This window comes from Schistocerca serialis, chromosome 2, assembly GCF_023864345.2.
Source record: "Schistocerca serialis cubense isolate TAMUIC-IGC-003099 chromosome 2, iqSchSeri2.2, whole genome shotgun sequence".
Classification (NCBI taxonomy): Eukaryota; Metazoa; Arthropoda; class Insecta; order Orthoptera; family Acrididae; genus Schistocerca; species Schistocerca serialis.
Window position 1 is genome coordinate 173,784,051 of NC_064639.1, and position 24,336 is coordinate 173,808,386.

Below are 24,336 nucleotides of genomic sequence, written 5' to 3' on the forward strand. Positions count from 1 at the left end.
CAAAATCATTTATTTATTCACTTTTGCAAATCGATTTCAACTGATTAACAGCCATCATCGGTGCTACAAATACAATAATAAAAATAATTAATAACAGTGGCCAAATGAATAAATGTACATAAAGCAACATAAACCAATTAAACGTATATGGGCGCATTTCATCATTTAAAATGAACATACAGATTTACCTTTCAACGATGTGCCCTGAGTAGTAAGCAGAGGTCAAACACAGTGATACATGGAGAATTGACTATGACAACGAGAAACCATAATTGGGCGCTGCAAAGCAAACCCGCCCTCTATGCGAAAAGATACAGCTAAAATAAAAATGAGAAGAAGAAGAAAGAGGTATGACATACAAAGTTATGTAAAATATAATTATTTAATACCAAAATATTTACATAAAATGGACATATTGACAAAAATTTTGTCAATCACATAGTGCAGTTATATACGCCAAAAAGCGATTGCACAAATTAGTAAAAAGGAACAAACAGAGATGAGAAGCACACCATTGAAAAAATTTTAAAAACTTTTTAAAATTTTTTAAAATTATTTATCATATTTTTATCCAAGAGCAAAAGTTAATCATAATGGCAAAACGTAAAACGGTGTTGGCGTCCATCTAGCGTACAGTTAATGACATTCAGGAATATCGGACTTTTTTTTTGGCAGATGGAGCCACATTGCTGAATGTACATGTAATGTAAACTACGTTGAGATAACAAAATTACGGACACGAACGAAAGAAACGTATTAATGAAACAAAGCCAAATGCAAAAATAAATTAATTGGGCATTTGCTGTCATGTCGGTTGCACCAACAGACATATGGGGTAGGTTTATGTTTCATGATATACGGACACACCATAAGAGCCCCTAGAAGTTCTCAATTCATCCTATCGAGCCAGTGTTAATTTTCCCATGTATGAAGTGTGCTAGCACCTTATTTTTGCATTTGGCCTTGTTTCATTAATACGTTTGTTTCGTTCGTGTCCGTAATTTTCTTATCTCAACTTAGTTTACATTTCATGTGCATTCAGCAATGTGGCGCCATCCGCCGAAAAAAAGTGCGATCTTCCTGAATGTCATTCACTGTACACTAAATGGATGCCAACACCGTTTTGCGTTTTGCCATTATGATTAACTTTTGCTCTTGGATAAAAACATGATAAATAATTCAATTTTTTTTTAATTTTTAAAATTTTTTCGATGTAGTGCTCCTTACCTATGTTTGTTCCTTTTTACTAATTCGTACAGTCGCTTTTTGGCGTATATAACTGTACTATGTGGTTGACAAAATCTTTGTCAATATATCCATTTCATGTAAATATTTTAGTATTATATCATTATATTTTACCTTACTTTGTATGTCATAACTCTTGCTTCTTCCTCTCATTTTTATTTTAGCTGTATCTTTTCGCATAGAGGGCGGGTTTGCTTTGCAGTGCCACCTTATGGTTTCTCGTGGTCATAGTCAATTCTCGATGTATCACTTTATGTTTGACCTCTGCTTACTACTCAGGGCACATATTCGTTGGAAGGTAAATTTGTATGTTCATTTTAAATGATGAAATGCGTCCACATACATTTAATTGGTTTATGTTGCTTTGTGTACATTTATTCATTTGGCCACTGTTATTAATTATTTTCGTTCTTGTATTTGTAGCACCGATGATGGCTGTTAATCAGTTGAAATAGATTTGCAAAAGTGAATAAATAAAACATGATTTTGCGACTGGTTGCTGCATATTTGGTTGTTTTATGGTTTACGGTTGCTGCACGACTTGGGAACCGCAAGGAGCCCACCATTTCTAACTTCCTTGTTCCCACGAAAAACTGACGAAAGTGGTCCAACGCACTGTGATCAAGCTTGGCCGATAGTATCAGATGGCCCTTGGGATTGCGTCTCCCAGCCGCTGTCAGTGGGCGTCTGAGCCCAACTTAACGGGAAGCCACAACAAGTAGAATGTTCCTGGCGGGATGCCACAGCGGAAGGCAGCCGCAGCTCTGCTGCTCGGCGCTGTCTGGAGCACCTGATGCTGCCTGCGCAGCTTTTGTGCCAGAAGGACGGATGGCTGCTGTGCACTGCGCTATTTAATTGGGCCGTAGAGGAACGCACCGATTCTACGTAGCTCTGACGCGGAGCGCCGAAGTTGTCGGCTCGCTGAGCCCTGGGCGGGAGCCTCACTCACCGCCGGTCTGCCGGCCGGCTGCGCATTCCACAGCTTCAGGAACATCGAACCGGCACTGTGCGTCTGCGCCAGCGAGGTGGTCGTCACAGAGCTTTAATTACGGGCTCGAAAAAAAAAAAAAAAATAAAGCTGCTACCGAGAATAGGATGGGCGGGTATTCTGTGTTAGCCTGACATGTCCGGCTTTTTACGGTCATGTCCCGCCAAATATTCACAGGCCCGTCCTGTCCGCCTTTTGTTAGATTTTTTGCGTTGAAGCGGAGAGCGTACAACTGAGTCCTGTGCCACGTAAACGGCGTAAGAGCGAGGATAAATATGACGAAGCCATATATATTATAATAATGTATGTACTTGAGTCTGTATGTTCCACATCTCCTTCTAAACCACTGTACCGATTCCAACCAAACCGTCTGGAGAGAATCGCTGTGGGGATAGGAGCAACCTGCCTATCAATAGGGTTTGGGAGGAAAAGAAATGTAGCCCATACCGCGCGAATACCCAGACTTCATTGCTCCAGTTTTCAATAACTAGAGCACTTAGCCATTTCAGGAAACTTTACGCCTAATTTCCAATATTTACGAAACTTTCCTAACAGACATACACCCACAAAATAATGAAAGGATAACAAATTCGCTTACTACGTTTTCGCTGTTCAAGATGTAAATATGCCACGTGATGCATACAGCTTTAATTCATTATTTATTACTAAGAGCATTCACAAGACATTGTGCAGACAGTATCCACATATACCACTGGATGTACCTACAAAGTTATATCATTGTACGACACACCGTACGGATTATATTACGTCATAAACATTGACCTGCGTGAAAATGAAACTGCGGGGCGAAATTCACAAGAGATGCATATGAGGTACGTGTGGAAATACGTGTGAAAAATGTGAAATATATGTGACATGTGTGTACGTGGTTAAAGCCTCTGGTAAAAAGCTGCTTCTAAAACCCTGGAACGAATTGAATCAACGTCGTGGACGTATTACTTACTATGTGGAAAAAAATACTTTGAGGGTAAGAACCAGAAATCTCCTGAAACTTCCTGGCAGATTAAAACTGTGTGCCCGACCGAGACTCGAACTCGGGACCTTTGCCTTTCGCGGGCAAGTGCTCTACCAACTGAGCTACCGAAGCAGACTCACGACCGGTACTCACAGCTGTACTTCTGCCAGTACCTCGTCTCCTACCTTCCAAACTTTACAGAAGCTCTCCTGCGAACCTTGCAGAACTAGCACTCCTGAAAGAAAGGATACTGCGGAGACATGGCTTAGCCACAGCCTGGGGGATATTTCCAGAATGAGATTTTCACTCTGCAGCGGAGTGTGCGCTGATATGAAACTTCCTGGCAGATTAAAACTGTGTGCCCGACCGAGACTCGAACTCGGGACCTTTGCCTTTCGCGGGCAAGTGCTCTACCAACTGAGCTACCGAAGCACGACTCACGCCCGGTACTCACAGTAAGCTGTGAGTACCGGGCGTGAGTTGTGCTTCGGTAGCTCAGTTGGTAGAGCACTTGCCCGCGAAATACAAAGGTCCCGAGTTCGAGTCTCTTACTGTGAGTACCTGGCGTGAGTCGTGCTTCGGTAGCTCAGTTGGTAGAGCACTTGCCCGCGAAAGGCAAAGGTCCCGAGTTCGAGTCTCGGTCGGGCACACAGTTTTAATCTGCCAGGAAGTTTCATATCAGCGCACACTCCGCTGCAGAGTGAAAATCTCATTTCAGAAATCTCCTGTTGGGGTGGGGTCATAACGTGGAGAGGGAAGGGGGAGAGAGGACGTGGAAAGAGAGGGAGAGGGGAAGAGGAGAAAGGGAATAGGAGGAGATGGACAAAGAGAGGAGAGAGTTTGAGATGGAGAGAGAAATGAAAGACCAGAAGATGGACAGAGGCAGGAAGGAGGTAGAGATGGGCAGAGAGAGAAGGAGGTGGTGGTGAACAGAGAGAGAGGGGAGGTGGAAGCGGAGAGAGAAAGGGAAGTTGAGAAGATTTGCAGATGGAGAGGAGGGCGGAAGAGATGGAGAGGCAAGAGAAGCACATGTACAGAGAGAGTGGCAGTAGGAAATTGACGGAAAGAGGGGAAAGGGGGAAAGGAGGAGACTGAAGAAAACATGAGAAAGAAGGAGATGGGCTAATAGGAGATCGAAATAAATTCGTACCTGGGCAGTGCCAGGTACACAGCTAGTAAGGATACGTAACATAAGGATATACACGTATCATAAGGATATAGAGCAACAGGTGCTGTTCACATGTCTATGTGCTACGTCTGTGTTCGGAGACCGAACGAGCCTAAGACACGGTGTCACAACCGCACTAAGCGCAGAGCGAGCTTGGCAAAGCGGAATCTGCGATCAGATAATGAAAACCCGCTCTGCCCCGCTAAGCTAGCTCGCTGCACTCTCCACTGCTTGGAGGCGCATGTGCGAACGAGGACTAGTCGGCCCTGCACTTTCGCTATCCTGTTATTATTTATTTACGAGCAGAATTGAAATTTTCAAAAATATGAATATCTTTTTTGTGTTTTCCGCCCTATAGGAATAGATAATTTGTTTTTCAATGATTTCTTGAAGCTTTCAGCTGCCATTTTCATAATTTCCTGTACGCTTGTACAGTTTCGTCGTTAGGCCATTTTCAAGTATTTTGTGGATGATTTTTTGGTAACAGATTATGTCATATACGTCGTTGCTCCTATGACATCATGTTATGCTTATAAATTAGTTCGAGGTGTTCACGCTATTTTAGCAGCACGTTACATTCGACGTCGGTGCAAAGCTTTTGATAAGAGCAGCTGCGGACCCTATCGGATTGAAAATTATAGATAATTTGTTGTTTTATTTAATGAACAACTCTTAATTTATTCTGACTTAGGATTATATTAGAAAGAAGACAGAGCATTTAAGAAAATTTAGGACAATTCTGAACAATGGTCAAGAAAAAAGTTACAAGTATCAGTGTGTGAAGCGTTTTTGTTTCTATTTTGTTCGAGACGTTCATTCCCTACTCATCAAAGTTGAGAGGGTCCTTCTAGAAATCTGTTCTTTTCACATGAATACACTATCTGTTCAAAGGTATCTGGACACCTATAAGTGGACATATACACTCCTGGAAATTGAAATAAGAACACCGTGAATTCATTGTCCCAGGAAGGGGAAACTTTATTGACACATTCCTGGGATCAGATACATCACACGATCACACTGACAGAACCACAGGCACATAGACACAGGCAACAGAGCATGCACAATGTCGGCACTAGTACAGTGTATATCCACCTTTCGCAGCAATGCAGGCTGCTATTCTCCCATGGAGACGATCGTAGATATGCTGGATGTAGTCCTGTGAAACGGCTTGCCATGCCATTTCCACCTGGCGCCTCAGTTGGACCAGCGTTCGTGCTGGACGTGCAGACCGCGTGAGACGACGCTTCATCCAGTCCCAAACATGCTCAATGGGGGACAGATCTGGAGATTTTGCTGGCCTGGGTAGTTGACTAACACCTTCTAGGGCACGTTGGGTGGCACGGGATACATGCGGACGTGCATTGTCCTGTTGGGACAGTAACTTCCCTTGCCGGTCTAGGAATGGTAGAACGATGGGTTCGATGACGGTTTGGATGTACCGTGCACTATTCAGTGTCCCCTCGACGATCGCCAGTGGTGTACGGCCAGTGTAGGAGATCGCTCCCCACACCATGATGCCGGATGTTGGCCCTGTGTGCCTCGGTCGTATGCAGTCCTGATTGTGGCGCTCACCTGCACGGCGCCAAACACGCATACGACCATCATTGGCACCAAGGCAGAAGCGACTCTCATCGCTGAAGACGACACGTCTCCATTCGTCCCTCCATTCACGCCTGTCGCGACACCACTGGAGGCGGGCTGCACGATGTTGGGGCGTGAGCGGAAGACGGCCTAACGGTGTGCGGGACCGTAGCCCAGCTTCATGGAGACGGTTGCGAATGGTCCTCGCCGATACCCCAGGAGCAACAGTGTCCCTAATTTGCTGGGAAGTGGCGGTGCGGTCCCCTACGGCACTGCGTACGATCCTACGGTCTTGGCGTGCATCCGTGCGTCGCTGCGGTCCACTCCCAGGTCGACGGGCACGTGCACCTTCCGCCGACCACTGGCGACAACATCGATGTACTGTGGAGACCTCACGCCCCACGTGTTGAGCAATTCGGCGGTACGTCCACCCGGCCTCCCGCATGCCCACTATACGCCCTCGCTCAAAGTCCGTCAACTGCACATACGGTTCACGTCCACGCTGTCGCGGCATGCTACCAGTGTTAAAGACTGCGATGGAGCTCCGTATGCCACGGCAAACTGGCTGACACTGACGGCGGCGGTGCACAAATGCTGCGCAGCTAGCGCCATTCGACGGCCAACACCGCGGTTCCTGGTGTGTCCGCTGTACCGTGCGTGTGATCATTGCTTGTACAGCCCTCTCGCAGTGTCTGGAGCAAGTATGGTGGGTCTGACACACCGGTGTCAATGTGTTCTTTTTTCCATTTTCAGGAGTGTATATCTGTTGTGTCCACCATTCACCTGTATGACGGACTCTGCTGGGGACACTTTCAGTGAGGTGTTCAACGTCTGTTGAAGAATAGCAGCTCATTCTTCCACAAGAGCCGAAACCATAGAGTAGTGATGTTGAAGTTGAGGTCGGGAGCGAAATCGACGTTTCTAAATTCCCACTGGCGTTTCATTGGGTTTAGGTCGAACTCTTGACAGGCCATTGCATTTCGGGGGGGAGGGGGGGGGGGGTTATTGTCCACAAACAACTGCATCAAAGATACTGCGTGACATGATAATGTTGATGTCAACGATCATCACCTCCAAACAGTTCCTCGGCTGTTCCCAACAAACACTATGCTGTAAACTGTGTTCATATAGTTCGACATTTAGGTAACGTTGTCCAGCCATTCGCCGAACCCAAACCCTTCCAACAGATTTACTTAGAGAGACTTATTGCTCTAATTCACTCGTTTCCACTCATCCGCTGTTCGATCGTGTCGCCCTTTACACCACTTTCAATTGTCACTTAAGAAGTGGGTAACTTAACAAGAGCTGCTCGGCCATTGTATCCAGTTATTTTTAACTCTCAATATGCTCCGTCGCTTTGCTAGCTGGATTGTTGGTAACGCTCTGGAACTCACGAGTGAGTCCTTCCGCTGATCTCGTGCGACATTTTACATCCACACTCTCTAATGATCGACAGCCCCTGTCTCTCAGTACATGAGATCTGCCTGGTTATGGTTCAGCTGTGATAGTTCCTTCACATTTTGACTTCACAGTCACATCACCAACTGCCAACTTTGGCAGTTTTAGAAGCGCTGAACGTTCCCTGATGGATCTGTTCTTAGCTGACGTCCAGTGACTAGTCCACGTTCGCCGCGCGGGATTAGCCGAGCGGTCTAAGGCGCTGCAGTCATGGACTGTGTGGCTGGTCGCGACGGAGGTTCGAGTCCTCCCTCGGGCATGGGTGTGTGTGTTTGTCCGTAGGATAATTTAGGTTAAGTAGTATGTAAGCTTAGCGACTGATGACCTTGGCAGTTAAGTCCCATAAGATTTCACACACATTTGAACATTTTAGTCCACGTTCGGAGTCATTAAGCTCTCATCACTAACCCATTCTGCTGTTGGTGCTTCTGTACTGACAACACAGTACTCCCCGCCACCTTTTATAATGGCTGCTGGTCAATTTCACGCTACATAGTGGCGGGCAAATACTTTTGTATATATGAAGATGGTCCGAAAGAACAGACACCATCGGTGACCATGCAGCTCGTTAGAATGAAAGTACAATGAAATCAATAAGCCAACGGGGACAGTTGAAAATGTTTGCCCCGACCGCGACTCGAACCTGGGATGTCCAGTTCACATGCAGACGCTCTATCCATCTGAGCCACCGAGGACACAGAGGATAGTGCGACTGCAGGGACGTATCTCTGGCACACCTCCCGTGAGACCCACATTCCCAACTTATTGTACCGCACTATATTCATAGTGCCCCTGCCCATTATACTCATTACTCGCAGCTTTTTGCCGATTCCCGTAAGAGTTCGGGCACTGTTTGCCCATCCACACAGAAGAAGATGGGGGCACACATTTTCAACTGTCCCCGTTGACTTATATCAACGCCTGTATTGCAGCTAGGGGTATTCATTTCATTGTACTTTCATTCTAACGAGTTGCATGTTCACCGATGGTATCTGTTCTTTCGGACAGATACCATCTTCATATATTTATAGTTAAGGCTCGCCGGCCATTTGACCATCTTCTTCTGTGCGGATACACAAACAGTGCCCGAACTCCTACGGGAATCGGCAAAAAGCCGCGTGTAATGAGTATAGTGGGCAGGGGCACTATGAATATAGTGCGGGACAACAAGCTGGGAATGTGGATCTCACGGGTGGCGTGCCAGAGATACGTCCCTGCAGTCGCACTGTCCTCTGCGTCCTCGGTGGCTCAGATGGATAGAGCGTCTGCCATGTAAACAGTAGACCTCGGGTTCGAGCCCAGTGGGGGCACACATTTTCAACTGTCCCCGTTGACTTATATCAACGCCTGTATGCAGCTAGGGGTAATCATTTCATTGTACTTTCAAATACTTTTGGTCAAGTACTTAATCTCGGTAGGATGGTAATAGGCGGTAGCAGTTCGCAATTGGGAATATTTGGGAGACCATTACCAGTTCCGACGCTGGACTGATGGTCAACGTAAACTTCCCGAAAACTTTGATAGAAACTGGTGGCAGAGGTGAGAAGGGGGGATGAATTTATGTTCAGTTCATTTCTAGGACAATATTGTACATTGTTGAGGAAGAAATTAAAGTTGCGTGTGTGTAGAACAGGAGATATGCGCGTCGGCTTAATCACCGATCTCCAAAGTTCCCTCTGCGGGGCGCGTAGTTTTTAATTAAAAACCACACCTGTAGTGGCGCTAGGAGGGAAGCAGCCAGTGGAATGCATCGCATGTGGTCCCACATTTGGCGCTACCCGTATGATCCGCGCTCCAGCGTCTGTTCCGTGCACATTCCTCGCAGATAACTGCTGGCGGAATGCAGAAGGGGGATTTGGAGTACAGCTGGAGGAACGCATCACGGGAGTGCTGGTGGCGGACGGCATTCCTGAGCGCCAGCTCCGCATGCCGTCTTACGCTGCGTCGACGCGATGCTCCTCATTTGCTCAGCTTCGCGCATGCGCCTCACGATTTCCGCAGGTAGCATAACGCCCGTCGAAGGGCTTACCTTTCCGTCCTTACCAGGAATCTGGCCAAGCGTGAACAGTCTGATTCGTCTAGTAGGATGTACTGTCGTGTCCTGTCATAGATGGGAGAGGGAGAAAAGGGGTTGCTGGTCAGTCTGCGCTCCCGAGCGGTACAGAGCAGAAGGCAGGACAATTCGCAGTGAAGGCATTTCATCGTTTTCTTCTACATCTACATCTACATTTATACTCCGCAAGCCACCCAACGATGTGTGGCGGAGGACACTTTACGTGCCACTGTCATTACCTCCCTTTTCTGTTCCAGTCACGTATGGTTCGCGGGGAGAACGACTGTCTGAGAGCCTCCGTGCGCGCTCGAATCTCTCTAATTTTACATTCGTGATCTCCTCGGCAGGTATAAGTAGGTGGAAGCAATATATTCGATACCCCATCCAGAAACGCACCCTCTCGAAACCTGGCGAGCTAGCTACGCCGCGATGCAGAGCGCCTCTCTTGCAGAGTCTGCCACTTGAGTTTGCTAAACATCTCCGTAACGCTATCACGGTTATCAAATAACCCTGTGACGAAACGCGCCGCTCTTCTTTGGATCTATCTGAGCCAACGCTGGATCTATCTGAGCCAATGCTGGTACAGGCATTTACTAGAAATGCAGGTGGCGAGACTCTGTAGGGAATTCGTTGTGGAGACTCTTGGACAACAGGGTATTGAAATAGTTGTTTACTCCAGACAGGACTAACTAATACACTGGAGGCTAGTTCTAGGGTTAGAAGAAACATGAATAACACTGTTACAACAGAAGCCAGTGCAGAAGTCCCAGGACAGGATGCTAACCACAGTCGCAAACACTAGCAGCATCGTAAGGCAACAACTTAGTTGCAAAACAAAACATAGTGAATGTGACACTGTTCACTGAGGCATTCCAAGTGAGAGAGCAGACTTACGAGGAGCTGGACCGAGGCTGGATTCGACGGACGCGGATTCGGCGCCCAGATCGTCTGACTGAGAACTCCGCCAAGATGCGGAATCTAGGGGTTTTAAAGAGTCGCTCCGGGGCACTGTTTTTCCCACTTAAGCCACCCAGCCAATCCCGCAGGTCTCTTGCAGGCGCCTGCTAATGACAGTTTCGTTACGTCCCCTCTACTGCTCCTAAGGCGGGGATGTTAATGCAGTTGCGCTAACATTATTCAGCTGAAAGCTAAACGTAACTGCTCTGCCAAATAAGGCTTGCAACATTATTGTTATACATCATTTAGCCCTGACCCTCGGGCTCCCCGGAGTAGGGACTGCTACGTCAGCAGTTCTTTGGCGCTTTCGCTCTTTCTAACCCTTCTGAGCCTACTGACGTTGCTGTTCTCAGGGCTGGTATCAAGCAGGCTTTATCGCTAACACGTGTTCGTTACAGAGTTGTACGGTGGCGACCTACCACAGCGTCTAGACGACATATGAAGTGACGTGTTAATTCCTTGAAGAGTAACTGGCGCCCTGGGACCGCGTCTGGGGGCGCCTGCATTTTCGCAGGGCTCTCCCCTTACGGTTTACTTCACGTAACAATGTCTCTACTAGTTTCGTCTGCCCTCAGGATCGTCTCTGCTTCCGCGCCTTGGAACGCCTGTCCTCCTTTCTCACAGCTTCAAGGTAACACTACAGTAGCAAGGAATAATCAGTATATTACAGTACTTGTAGAACTCGGACGGGAATATATCTTTTTGAAATTACAACCTCTAGTATGATAAAAAAATTATTACTATTAAATATATCTCAATTCTTTCAATTTAAATCTGTATTTCATATTAGAATGCCGTGTTCCCAGTTTGGCACAGCTTTGCCACAGGACACACGAAAGCGGTCGAAGACGTCCATCTTCTGGTCGGCTCCTGATCGTTGTCAGAAGGAGGCTAGTTTCTGATTACGCAAAGACTTCTATTATTTGGAAGAGAACAACCCGGATTTCTTTACGTAATCAGTATGAATTTTATAATTACCTAAGGGACCTTTAACAATGAATAAAAAAAAATTGCTTTTGCAAATGAAATCATTAATAAATGGGGCAGCTATAAAATAAGAAGTCTGGTAAACACTAAATATATTCAAACAATTCTCACTAGCAAATTAGGGCTTATTTATAAACAATACAACTTACATAATTACTTTTCTAACAGTATGGTGCGATCAGATTTCAGCCTGTCCTGTGCTGTCTCCTTGGTTCACGTTTTTTTTTTTTTTCACAAATCATAGTCACTACTTTTCTCCTTTCGTTGAAGACAATTCTTGCACTGTTCAACACCTCCGATAACAATAACTTGCTGATTTACAGTTTCGATCATGAATTACTTTAATTTTATTAATTAATAATGTTGTCTGCACGCTAGCAAGACCGCTCACTTTCTTAACTTAAAGTCGACCTCCTTTACGTTTTCACATAACAAGCAGAAGCACATTAAAATCTGAAGATCTACAAACGTCTTTTACTGTCATCTTTTATTTAGATCGAAGCGGAACGACAGTTCAGTTTCTGTTAAAATGTTTCTTTGACTGCGCAATCGATGTATTAGCGTCCGCGCTAGATGCGCATCTTTACAGTTATGCAAATTATACAAAACAAATGTCTTTCAAAGGGTACTCAAAGCTCTCATAGGACGGAAATACCAATAATATTACAAACCTTAGCTTGCTGTTGGCGAGATGCCTCTAAACGTACCACTCAACGCTACCAAAACACAACCAAGTACCTTTTAAGCGCACTAATTCATTATAAATTCGCATAATTACCCTTTACTTAAACTTGCTTTCTTTTTTCAAATTGATCGATCAGCGTGGCACATTGTAATTTCGAAGGTCTTAGAATGTCACACGAACACAGTTCCTTAAAGACACTCACGTCTGTTTTCATTCATAGATCAGCCATTCGATTCACCACCTGCAATTTAATTACAATACTCAAGTCGAAGGCATGCTAAATAACGTTCCACGAGTCCCGTATAACCGGTAGTATTTACTTGACGTTCCATATATAATCTCCAAGAAAGAAAGGAAGAAAAGAGCGGTACACGAAAAAAGAAATTTTCTGAATGGGACAGAAATCGGTAGCTGTGATGTATATGTACAGACAAACAGATGATTACAACTTCAGAAAGTTGGATGGCTGATTTAAAAAAAAAAAAAAAGTTCACAAATTGATCAAATGACAGACACGCTGGTGCATATCTGGCCTTTATGCAAGCAGTTATTGACAGACTTATTAGATGTTCTTCTGAGGCATATTGTGCCAAATTCTGTTCAATAAAAGAATAAATTGTCCGTTGTAGGCTGTGTTGTGCTTTATTAAAATCGTGCTATTAGCTAATTTAGGTCGTGAATTACATATGGTGCCCGTCACATAAAAGAATGTGTTGAGCACGATGTGTAATAAATGACATGGGAAATGTTTGATAATGGCTCACGGCCAAAATTAGCTATCACCATGATTTAAATAAAACGCAATACAGCCTACAGTGTGCAGTGTATTCTTTTATTGAACACTTAGAGGCTGTGGATCCCCACGGAAGCAAAATCTTCAAATTCTGTCCAGTTGACGCGTTAGATCGTCAGAATCCCGATCTGGTTGGAGGCCTCTGTCCATAATGCTCCAAACGTTTCTCAACTGGGGAGAGATTCGGCGAGGTAGCTGACCAAGGTAGAGTTTGGCAAGCAGCAGAAACTCTCACCCTTTCGGGCGGGCATTATCTCGCTGGAATGTAAATCCAGGATGGCTTACCACGAGGGAAACAAAACGCGGCGTAGAATGTCGTCGACGTACCGCTGTGCTGTAAGGGTGCCGAGGATGACAACCAAAGGAAATGACACCCGAACCATCACCCCTGGATATCAGGCCGCCTCCAGACACGTCTTCGATCTGGAATCTCGTTGACTCGAGTAGAATTGTCTTTAGTGATGAGTGCCGGTTAGAACTGATCCACAACGACCAGCGAAAACGTGAGACGTGTAATCGAAATGGCAGACGAAGACTTGTGGCATAAGACAACCCTCATTCCGCCAAAGGCTTTGTCATAGAGGGCGGAGGAGCGTACAGGGGTTCAGGGCGCTCTGTTGCCCTTTGAGCCGTAGTTGTGTCCGGCTCTTCGAAAAGCGCGCCAAGCGGAGTGCTTTCGCTTCACGTCTAGTGTTTGCGGTGGCGCTTTCGGTTTGGCACGCTGTTTGGATGGCTACCGCCTTATGGCGGGAGGTGGAGCAAGTGTACGGTCGCGTGACGATCGAGGGGTACGTACTGGGCGGTGACCGAGAGAGGTGGTCGCGCGAGCGGGGCCCTGTTGTTGGGGGTCGTCAACAGCTCGCCACGTGCTTAGCCCGACCTCTTGGCTGTCAGGGGCTAAGTCTGCCTTACCAGCATGTACGTGGCTTACGAAGATTAGAAGCCTTGGTGCAGGAGATCAGCGTGTGGGACCGTATGTCTTCTTATCGACCGTATGTCTTCTTATCGGCCGTTGAAACCATTGGCAGCGGTTGGCTCTGACGAGCATAAGGAAGTGCAACGTGTTCCCGGCGCTGTGGTGGAGTGTGAGAAGTTGAGTACTGTTTTCATGTAACAGAGTTAGTTATATAAAAGGGCTTTTTCAAGTTCTATTGAAATGTATGAGTTTCTTCACCAGTGGTTTTGTTGGGGGTCTTCCCACCACAGTTTTCGTTTGCCTGTCCGCGGGAATGTGGGAATTGCTTCTTGGTCGGGCCGTTTCATTCACACCTCGATTTGGTGAATCAGGGTCGGTGTCGCGTGTCTCTGTGGTTCGGAGTCTGTACAGGCCTTGCTACATCTTCTGGTTTTGGCTAACTCAGGGAGATGGTGGGTTGTAATGCAAGTTTTGGGGCTGATCTGCTGTGGCACTGTAGACCATCAATAACTATTCCGACTATTGTGATCTGGGCCCCTTTAGACGTGTCACTACCTTACTGAGCTAAGGAAAACTTTTTTTGGGAACTGCCTTTAATGTGAAGGTTTGTGTGCTGGCTTATTCACATGTATCTTGTAACAACTGACAGGTGTAATATAAGTTACTTAATTCGCAAGAGACAACTATTTTAACTTTAGTACAAACTAGCTACTTAAAGGTTTTCTAAGGAATTTTTCTCTTAGATAGATGATAAGTTTAAAATCTTATTATTGGGAAGTTGTTAACGTCATACCTTGCAGTCTCCTTTTCGTAAGGAAAATTTGTCAGCTATTGCAAATTGTTTTTCAAATAGTTTTTTTTTTTTAAAAAAAAAGCCAGACTTAAAAATTTATTATTGAGAAAGTCTTTTAAAATGAGAAGGTATCTTTAGCAGTGTGTGTTATTTCACCAGCACCTCCTGGCCACGATAACGTTTTGGAATAACATGTGTACTTGAGTTGTTGTTTGTGAAACGCTGTAATTGATGGTTCACCCTTGGGACAAGAAACAGCTTCTAAAAGGGTGAGGATGCAGAAGGCAATGGAAACCACCGCACTGAAGACAAATAATGTGTACCCACGGGACATGTGGCCTGTAACTGAAACGTTTTATGATGGTATCTCCACTGAAGCAAGATTCTAGTCTCCCATTCGGATCTTCGGATGGGGACTGCCAATTGGGAGGTGACCGTGAGTAAAATACTGAATGGCCAACGAAAGGATAATGTTGTAAGAGTCGAGCCATGGAATGGCAGAAATTTGAACGTGGTAGGGAACCTAGAAACGCTAAGGATCAATCTGTATACAGTGAGGATAAGTGAAGTGAAATGGAAAGACGGCAAGGATTTCTGGTCAGATGAGTATAGTGTAATATCAATAGCAGCAGAAAATGGTATAATGGGAATAGGATCCTTCGTGAATAGGAATGCAGGGCAGAGACAGTTACTGTGAATAGTTCAGCGACAGGATTGTTCCCATCAGAAGCAACGGCATTCCAACACCAACAACAATAGCTTTGCTGTAAATTTCAGATGCTAGCAATGAATAATCTGTTCAAATGTCACGTGAGGAAGAGGTATACTTTGAAAATTCCGAGATACAGGAAGGTCTCAGATTACATCATAGTTAGGCGGAGATATCGAAACCAGATATTGGATTGTAACGCATACCGAGCAGCAGATATAGACTCAGCTCGCAATTTAATGATGATGAAGAGCAGGCTGAAGTTTAAGAGACTAGTCAGGAACAATCAGTGCGCTAAGCAGTGTGGTACAGAAGTAGTAACGAATGAAGAGATATGCTTGAAGTACTCTAGGGCGATAGATACTGCGATAATGAATAGCTCACTAGGACTTTCAGTTGAAGAGGAATGCCATCCCTAGAATGGGCAATCAAGGAAGTTGAAAAAAAAAAAAAAAAAGCAGAGGTACAAGGAAGGCAATTGCGAAGAAACGATGAATAATAGAATAAATACTTTAGTTCCGCGACGAAAGAAGGAATTGCAAAAATGCTCGGTGATCTTTAGGAATACATACAGGGTGTTTCAAAAATGACCGGTATATTTGAAACGGTTATAAAAACTAAACGAGCAGCGATAGAAATACACCGTTTGTTGCAATATGCTTGGGACAACAGTACATTTTCAGGCAGACAAACTTTCGAAATTACAGTAGTTACAATTGTCAACAACAGATGGCGCTGCGGTCTGGGAAACTCTATAGTACGATATTTTCCACATATCCACCATGCGTAGCAATAATATGTCGTAGTCTCTGAATGAAATTACCCGAAACCTTTGACAACGTGTCTGGCGGAATGTCTTCACATGCAGATGAGATGTACTGCTCAGCTGTTCAATTGTTTCTGGATTCTGGCAGTACACCTGGTCTTTCAAGTGTCCCCACAGAAAGAAGTCACAGGGGTTCATGTCTGGCGAATAGGGAGGCCAATCCACGCCGCCTCCTGTATGTTTCGGATAGCCCAAAGCAATCACACGATCATCGAAATATTCATTCAGGAAATTAAAGACGTCGGCCGTGCGATGTGGCCGGGCACCATCTTGCATAAACCACGAGGTGTTCGCAGTGTCGTCTAAGGCAGTTTGTACCGCCACAAATTCACGAAGAATGTCCAGATAGCGTGATGCAGTAATCGTTTCGGATCTGAAAAAAGGGCCAATGATTCCTTTGGAAGAAATGGCGGCCCAGACCAGTACTTTTTGAGGATGCAGGGACGATGGGACTGCAACATGGGGCTTTTCGGTTCACCATATGCGCCAGTTCTGTTTATTGACGAAGCCGTCCAGGTAAAAATAAGCTTCGTCAGTAAACCAAATGCCGCCCACATGCATATCGCCGTCATCAATCCTGTGCACTATATCGTTAGCGAATGTCTCTCGTGCAGCAATGGTAGCGGCGCTGAGGGGTTGCCGCGTTTGAATTTTGTATGGATAGAGGTGTAAACTCTGGTGCATGAGACGATACGTGGACGTTGGCGTCATTTGGACGGCAGCTTCAACACGGCGAACGGAAACCCGAGGCCGCTGTTGGATCACCTGCTGCACTAGCTGCACGTTGCCCTCTGTGGTTGCCGTACGCGGGCGCCCTACCTTTCCAGCACGTTCATCCGTCACGTTCCCAGTCCGTTGAAATTTTTCAAACAGATCCTTTATTGCATCGCTTTTCGGTCCTTTGGTTACATTAAACCTCCGTTGAAAACTTCGTCTTGTTGCAACAACACTGTGTTCTAGGCGGTGGAATTCCAACACCAGAAAAATCCTCTGTTCTAAGGAATAAACCATGTTGTCCACAGCACACTTGCACGTTGTGAACAGCACACGCTTACAGCAGAAAGACAATTTATTTGTTTGTATATCTCCGTTATCAGAGAATATTTTTAGAGTTATAATTCTCAAGATTTATAATTATAAAATATTTCAGACGTACAGAATGGCGCACCCACAGACTGCGTTGTCTTCTATATCTTTAACATCACTTGCAGCGCCATCTGTTGTTGAAAATTGTAACTACTGTAATTTCGAAAGTTTGTCCGCCTGAAAATGTACTGTTGTCCCAAGCATATTGCAACAAACGGTGTATTTCAATCGCTGCTCGTTTAGTTTTTATTGCCGTTTCAAATATACCGGTCATTTTTGAAACACCCTGTAGATACAAGTCACTTAGGAATGAAGTAAACAGGAAGTGTAGGGAAGCCAAGGCAAAACGGCTGTATGAAAAATGTAAAGAAATCGGAAAAAGAAATGGCCATCGGAAAGACTGACTGAACATATAGAAATGTCAAAACAAGCTTCGGCGAAATTTAAAGCAAGGGTGGTAACCTTAAAAATGCAATGGGAATTCCACTGTTAAATGCAGGGGAAAGAGCAGATCCGTGGTAAGAGTGTATTGAGAGCCTCTGTGAGGAGGAGGAATTGTCTGATGACGTGACAGAAGAAGAAACAGGAGTCGATAGGGAAGAGATAGAAGAGAATTTAAAAGCGCATGGGAAGAAGTCAGAAAACATGGCCGGCTGAAGTGGCCGTGCGGTTAAAGGCGCTGCAGTCTGGAACCGCAAGACCGCTACGGTCGCAGGTTCGAATCCTGCCTCGGGCATGGATGTTTGTGATGTCCTTAGGTTAGTTAGGTTTAACTAGTTCTAAGTTCTAGGGGACTAATGACCTCAGCAGTTGAGTCCCATAGTGCTCAGAGCCATTTGAACCATTTGAACCAGAAAACATGATAAAATTTTATCAGAATCCCTAAAATGATTGCGTGAAGCGAGAAAAACAAGACTGTTGATGTTCGTGTGTGGAGTGTACGTAACTGGCGCTACACTACCGACCTTCCGCAAGAACATCACCCACACAGTACCCTATTTTGATTGAAAGAGCCAATAAGTGCGAGAGTTTTTGCACAATCAGCGTAATAGTTCATGATTCCAAGCTGCTTACAAGAATAATATACAGAAAAAGGAAAAGAGAATTGAGGATCTTTTATATGACGATCAATTTGACATAGGAAAGGTAAGACACCAGAGAGGCAGTTCTGACGTTGAGGTTAATAATACTGAAGAAAAGTTAAGTCCTCGTTCTTAGGATTTTTCGGCATGGAAAAAGCCTTTGGCCATGTCAAAAGACGCAAGATGTTAGAAATTCGGAGAAAACGGAAGCAATAGACAATATGGACAATAAGAATATAAGAACAAGAATTAAGTGCCCTGATTAAAAAGCTTATAAGATAGGGATGTGGTCTTTCGCCCCTACCGTTCAATACATAAATCGAAGAAAAAATGACAGAAATAGAAGGAACTTTCAAGAGTGGCAGTAAAATTCAAGGTGAGATGCTGTGAATAATAAGATTCGTTGATGACATTACTATCCCGAGTGAAAGTGAACAAGAATTACGTGATTTGCGAAGAGAATGAACAGTCTGAGGACTACAGAATATAGATTGAGAGTAAATCGAAGAAAGACGCAAGTAATGAGAAGTTGCGGAAATGAGAACAGCAGGAAACTTAACACCAGAATTGATTATCACGGAGTAGACGAAGTTAGGAAATTATGCTACCTAGACACCAAAATAACTCATGATGGACGGAGCAAGGAGAACATAAAAAGGGCGTTTCTGACCAAGAAATCTACTAGTATCAAACATAATTCTTAATTTGAAGAAGACATTTCTGATGATGCACGTCTGGGGCATAGCATTATGTGGTTGTGAGCCAAGAACGGTGCTGAGAATGTAAACGTATCTGCAGCCTGATATTGAAACTGAAGGGTAGCGTTAATGACGTAAGACTACGAAGTTGTGCAACGCTATCGGTCCTGTTCTGTCCCTGTTTACCGGATGGAGTTAACTGCCATGAAGAGAACCGCAGCAAGTCGGTCGAAACATCCGTAATTCGGTATTTTAAACATAGCTGCACAACAGCAACGGTTCCACGTAATAAAATTATAAACAGCCGACCAGTTGCAATGGATAAAGAATTCTTTACCTAGGTTTCAACAAATTTAAATTTGTCTTCTTCAGAAGATGGCAATTTTACATTAGTATGGACTGATGTATCATCGCCGTTTTTACAAATTGCCACCTTCTGAAGAAGACAAATTTAAATTTGTTGAAACCTAGGTAAAGAATTCTTTATCCATTGCAACTGGTCGGCTGTTTATAATTTTATCCGTAATTCAGTTGCTTTAGTGTTTTACATTGACGCTGCCTAAAGTCAAAACTATTTTATTCGAAATGACACCGGCCGTGAAAGCTTACGAACTTATATAATGGGGTAGTCTATACTGTTTCACACATCTGTCGACACTTTGCGCTATAGCTGCAGCGTTGCCCCGTTTCTCGTCACCCATCGTGCAGCATCTGTCTCGTGGTTCTGTGACTCATAGCGATGGGACAACCTGTATATGTTTGTCTGTTTAATTATTGAATGAGCCTCATATGTTAGCAGGTCCATCCTCCAGTTCATTTGGTAAGCTACTTAGTATATAACGGGTTGAAGTGTGTATAGTTGTGTACAGACATTGGTTTGGTTTGAAATGAAGTCAGAGTTTTACTATCGCCTTTATTATTCGTTTTAAAATCAGTGCCTCATAATGACGTACGAGGAAGTCTAACCGTTCATGACACAGTTTTTGTAACTCAAAAAATGTTCAAATGTGTGTGAAACCTTATGGGACTTAACTGCTAAGGTCATCAGTCCCTAAGCGTACACACTACTTAACCTAAATTATCCTAAGGACAAACACACACACCCATGCCCTCGGGAGGACTCGAACCTCCGCCGGGACCTGCCGCACAGTCCATGACTGCAGCGCCCCAGACCGCTCGGCTAATCCCGCGCGGCAGTTTTTGTAACTCTTAGCTGAAAACACAGTAAAAGAATTTCGCTACACGTAGCCACTGCGTTCCTGTTAGACAGCGTGGACTGTCTGTTAAACTAGCATTGCTCTACAAGTTGACGGGGAGGGCGTAGCACAATGAGAGAGGTGTTCCTGATTGTTGACTGTTTGCAGGTGCGGGGCTGCCTGCCGGCCATGGGTTACAGCTTCGGCGCGGGCACCACGGACGGCCCCGGCGCCTTCGCCTTCCAGCAGGGCACCCGCTCCAGCAACTCGCTCTGGGACACGGTGCGCGACTTCCTGGCGACGCCCACGCAGGACGACGTGGCCTGCCACGCCCCCAAACCCATCCTCCTCATGACCGGCAGGGTGAGTACACAACAGTGTTCTGTGGAGTGCTGGCCACCAACTCACGGATCAACGCACACTGCACAGATTTTGCTGTCACTTCACAAGCATACAGTAAAAGGGAAAAAACTGGGCACCGATCTTCCGTTTGTATCCTAGGATCTATTCTTCCCATTTTAGACGTTATTTAGTAAACTACCTACAGGGTGTTTCAAAAATGACCGGTATATTTGGAACGGCAATAAAAAATAAACGAGCAGCGATAGAAATACACCGTTTGTTGCAATATGCTTGGGACAACAGTACATTTTCAGGAGGACAAACTTTCGAAATTACAGTAGTTACAATTTTCAACAACAGATGGCGCTGCAAGTGATGTGAAAGATATAGAAGACAACGCAGTCTGTGGGTGCGCCATTCTGTACGTCGTCTTTCTGCTGTAAGCGTGTGCTGTTCACAACGTGCAAGTGTGCTGTAGACAACATGGTTTATTCCTTAGAACAGAGGATTTTTCTGGTGTTGGAATTCCACCGCCTAGAACACAGTGTTGTTGCAACAAGACGAAGTTTTCAACGGAGGTTTAATGTAACCAAAGGACCGAAAAGCGATACAATAAAGGATCTGTTTGAAAAATTTCAACGGACTGGGAACGTGACGGATGAACGTGCTGGAAAGGTAGGGCGACCGCGTACGGCAACCACAGAGGGCAACGCGCAGCTAGTGCAGCAGGTGATCCAACAGCGGCCTTGGGTTTCCGTTCGCCGTGTTGCAGCTGCGGTCCAAATGACGCCAACGTCCACGTATTGTCTAATGCGCCAGAGTTTACACCTCTATCCATACAAAATTCAAACGCGGCAACCCCTCAGCGCCGCTACCATTGCTGCACGAGAGACATTCGCTAACGATATAGTGCACAGGATTGATGACGGCGATATGCATGTGGGCAGCATTTGGTTTACTGACGAAGCTTATTTTTACCTGGACGGCTTCGTCAATAAACAGAACTGGCGCATATGGGGAACCGAAAAGCCCCATGTTGCAGTCCCATCGTCCCTGCATCCTCAAAAAGTACTGGTCTGGGCCGCCATTTCTTCCAAAGGAATCATTGGCCCGTTTTTCAGATCCGAAACGATTACTGCATCACGCTATCTGGACATTCTTCGTGAATTTGTGGCGGTACAAACTGCCTTAGACGACACTGTGAACACCTCGTGGTTTATGCAAGATGGTGCCCGGCCACATCGCACGGCCGACGTCTTTAATTTCCTGAATGAATATTTCGATGATCGTGTGATTGCTTTGGGCTATCCGAAACATACAGGAGGCGGCGTGGATTGGCCTCCCTATTCGCCAGACATGAGCCCCTGTGACTTCTTTCTGTGGGGACAGGTGTACCACCAGAATCCAGAAACAATTGAACAGCTGAAGCAGTACATCTCATCTGCATGTGAAGCCATTCCGGCAGACACGTTGTCAAAGGTTTCGGGTAATTTCATTTAGAGACTACGCCATATTATTGCTACGCATGGTGGATATGTGGAAAATATCGTACTATAGAGTTTCCCAGACCGCAGCGCCATCTGTTGTTGAAAATTGTAACTACTGTAATTTCGAAAGTTTGTCCGCCTGAAAAGGTACTGTTGTCCCAAGCATATTGCAACAAACGGTGTATTTCTATCGCTGCTCGTTTAGTTTTTATTGCCGTTCCAAATATACCGGTCATTTTTGAAACACCCTGTAAGAGACCCAGTGTTGGCCTGATACTTATTCATAGTTGTAACCAAGACTTCGTGGGTGGAATTGATTTTTACATCTAAAACTTGTTTGTTTACAACGTTTGAACTAGTATGATTGGAGACATCAGCGAACATCTTGCTTCTTTCACCGACACAGAGGAGAGCCACATAGACCTGCCCGTGCAGAAAGCAACTGACAATAAAGTCCAAGCCCGCAACGTGCAGCGTGCGGCCTTGTGCTCTGTTTATCGTCATGATTAACATAAGCTCTCTGGGCATTGTACGAGTTTAAAGCGAAATGGTAAACTGTTAGGAGTAAGTGGGATTAGGTGTATGAAAACTCGTTCGCCTGCGCTACTTCCCAGCAGAATTCCCGCTTATATGATATTACGTTGCAGAGAAATAACTTTAAGCCTCTGTGAGTGACGTTTTCGGAAGGCATTTCCAAAGAGCGAGTTAAAGCATGATGTTCTCGAGCTGCAGCAAGTCTCGCCTTCATTCGAATCTAGAACCTGCATATTCTGTTTTAGCCATTCAGGAGCATTCAGAAGAACTCGACTGTCTTCTAGACATTTCTATTCATAAAAAAACGAAATAAAAATATAATAATCAGGCACCCAAACCGCAAAGCAAACTTTATAAATTCATTGTCCCTAGCAAGGACCATAACTGTTATTTATCAAAGCAAAGCAGTATCGTGAAGTTTTTGATACAAAATGCAAAATCAGTAAATTCATATATCCTAGCCAAGTACATTCAATGTTGGCATGCATTCATAAACATAAGATTATGATGCTTAATTCCGTCACTGTTGTAAACTTCTGGAATTAGATCTGAGTTTAAAAAAAAAAAGCTTTTCTAAGACAGAACGAAAATTCTAGTAAAACCTTCGAAAGAAGTGAAGCAGTCCCATTGTATTTTTAATACACAAAAATCGATGTAAGTCCTTTTATCATAGCAAAATAAATTCGCTCAACTCCTCCGTTCCAAACTTCACAGAAGATCTCCTACGTAACTTGAGGGAATAGCACTCCTGGAAGAAAGGATATTGCGGGGATATGGCTCAGCCGCAGTCTCCGGGGTTGTTTCCAGGATGGATTTTCACTGCATTGTAATGCGCGCTTATATGAAATGCCCTGGCAGATTAAAACCGTGAGCCAAATTAAAGTTCAGACCTGTCATCTTTGTCCCACAAGTCATCCAGGAGGACGTCCGTGAGGTTTGCAACGTAGAAGATGATGTACTGGCAGAAGTCGTATTCGGGTAGCTCGGCTGGTAGAGCACTTGCCCGGAAAGGCCCAGTCCAACATGAAGCTTTAATCTCCCAGGTAGCTCATAAAAAGCTCACACTCAGCTGCAGAGAGAAAAATCGCCCATGATGCAAACTGTGCAACAGAAAGAAAAACAGAAGACGTGTTGAACATCAGTTTGTATTCGGGAAAAGTAAACATAATAGCAAAAATAACAGATATTCCGAAATTACGATTACAGTGGTTAGCAATTTTACTGCTATGGTTCAATTGCTTTATGTGTCTTTTCTGGTAGGAAATTAACAGTAGAAGTGCAAAACATATCATGTAGACAGAAAAATACCTCGGACACAATCTAATGGTTGTACTTCAAGTACTCTAAACGTTACGATTTTTTTATTTTAGAATATTTGTCTGTAAACTTTGTTGTCTCTTCAGAACAGTGGTAATAATGGACAGAGAGATGGCTTAAAAGAGAAGTGAACAGCAGCGAACTACTAAATTCACACTGGATTGTACGTATATCGTCAGTGCACCAGACGCCAGCGGTGGCGGCGTATTTATTGCCGTGTAGAATTTGATAACAAGTGATGTTATAACACAATCCGAATGTGAAATAATCTGGTCTGAAGCAAGCAACATGTGGATAAAACAATGTAATCGAATGCTTGTATAAAGCACCTGCTTCAAGACCACGTCAGAGAATAAGCACCCTCCGCCATGAACTGTAAGGTAGCTTCTAAAACATCGATGGATATGTAGAAACAAGTTTTTTAATTTTTACTTTTCAACTTTAAAATAATTTGTC

The 24,336-nt window shown here is 44.7% G+C and overlaps 1 protein-coding gene across 3 annotated transcripts in view; it reads left to right on the plus strand.

The window, feature by feature from the left end:
- LOC126456884 (neutral ceramidase-like) overlaps positions 1-24,336 on the plus strand; it is a 511,604-nt gene that overhangs the window by 404,440 nt on the left and 82,828 nt on the right. For all 3 annotated transcript variants that reach the window (XM_050092711.1, XM_050092713.1, XM_050092712.1), the window contains one exon: positions 20,369-20,563. In XM_050092711.1, coding sequence (XP_049948668.1) covers positions 20,369-20,563 — 195 coding nt within the window. The remainder of the gene's footprint in view (positions 1-20,368; positions 20,564-24,336) is intronic.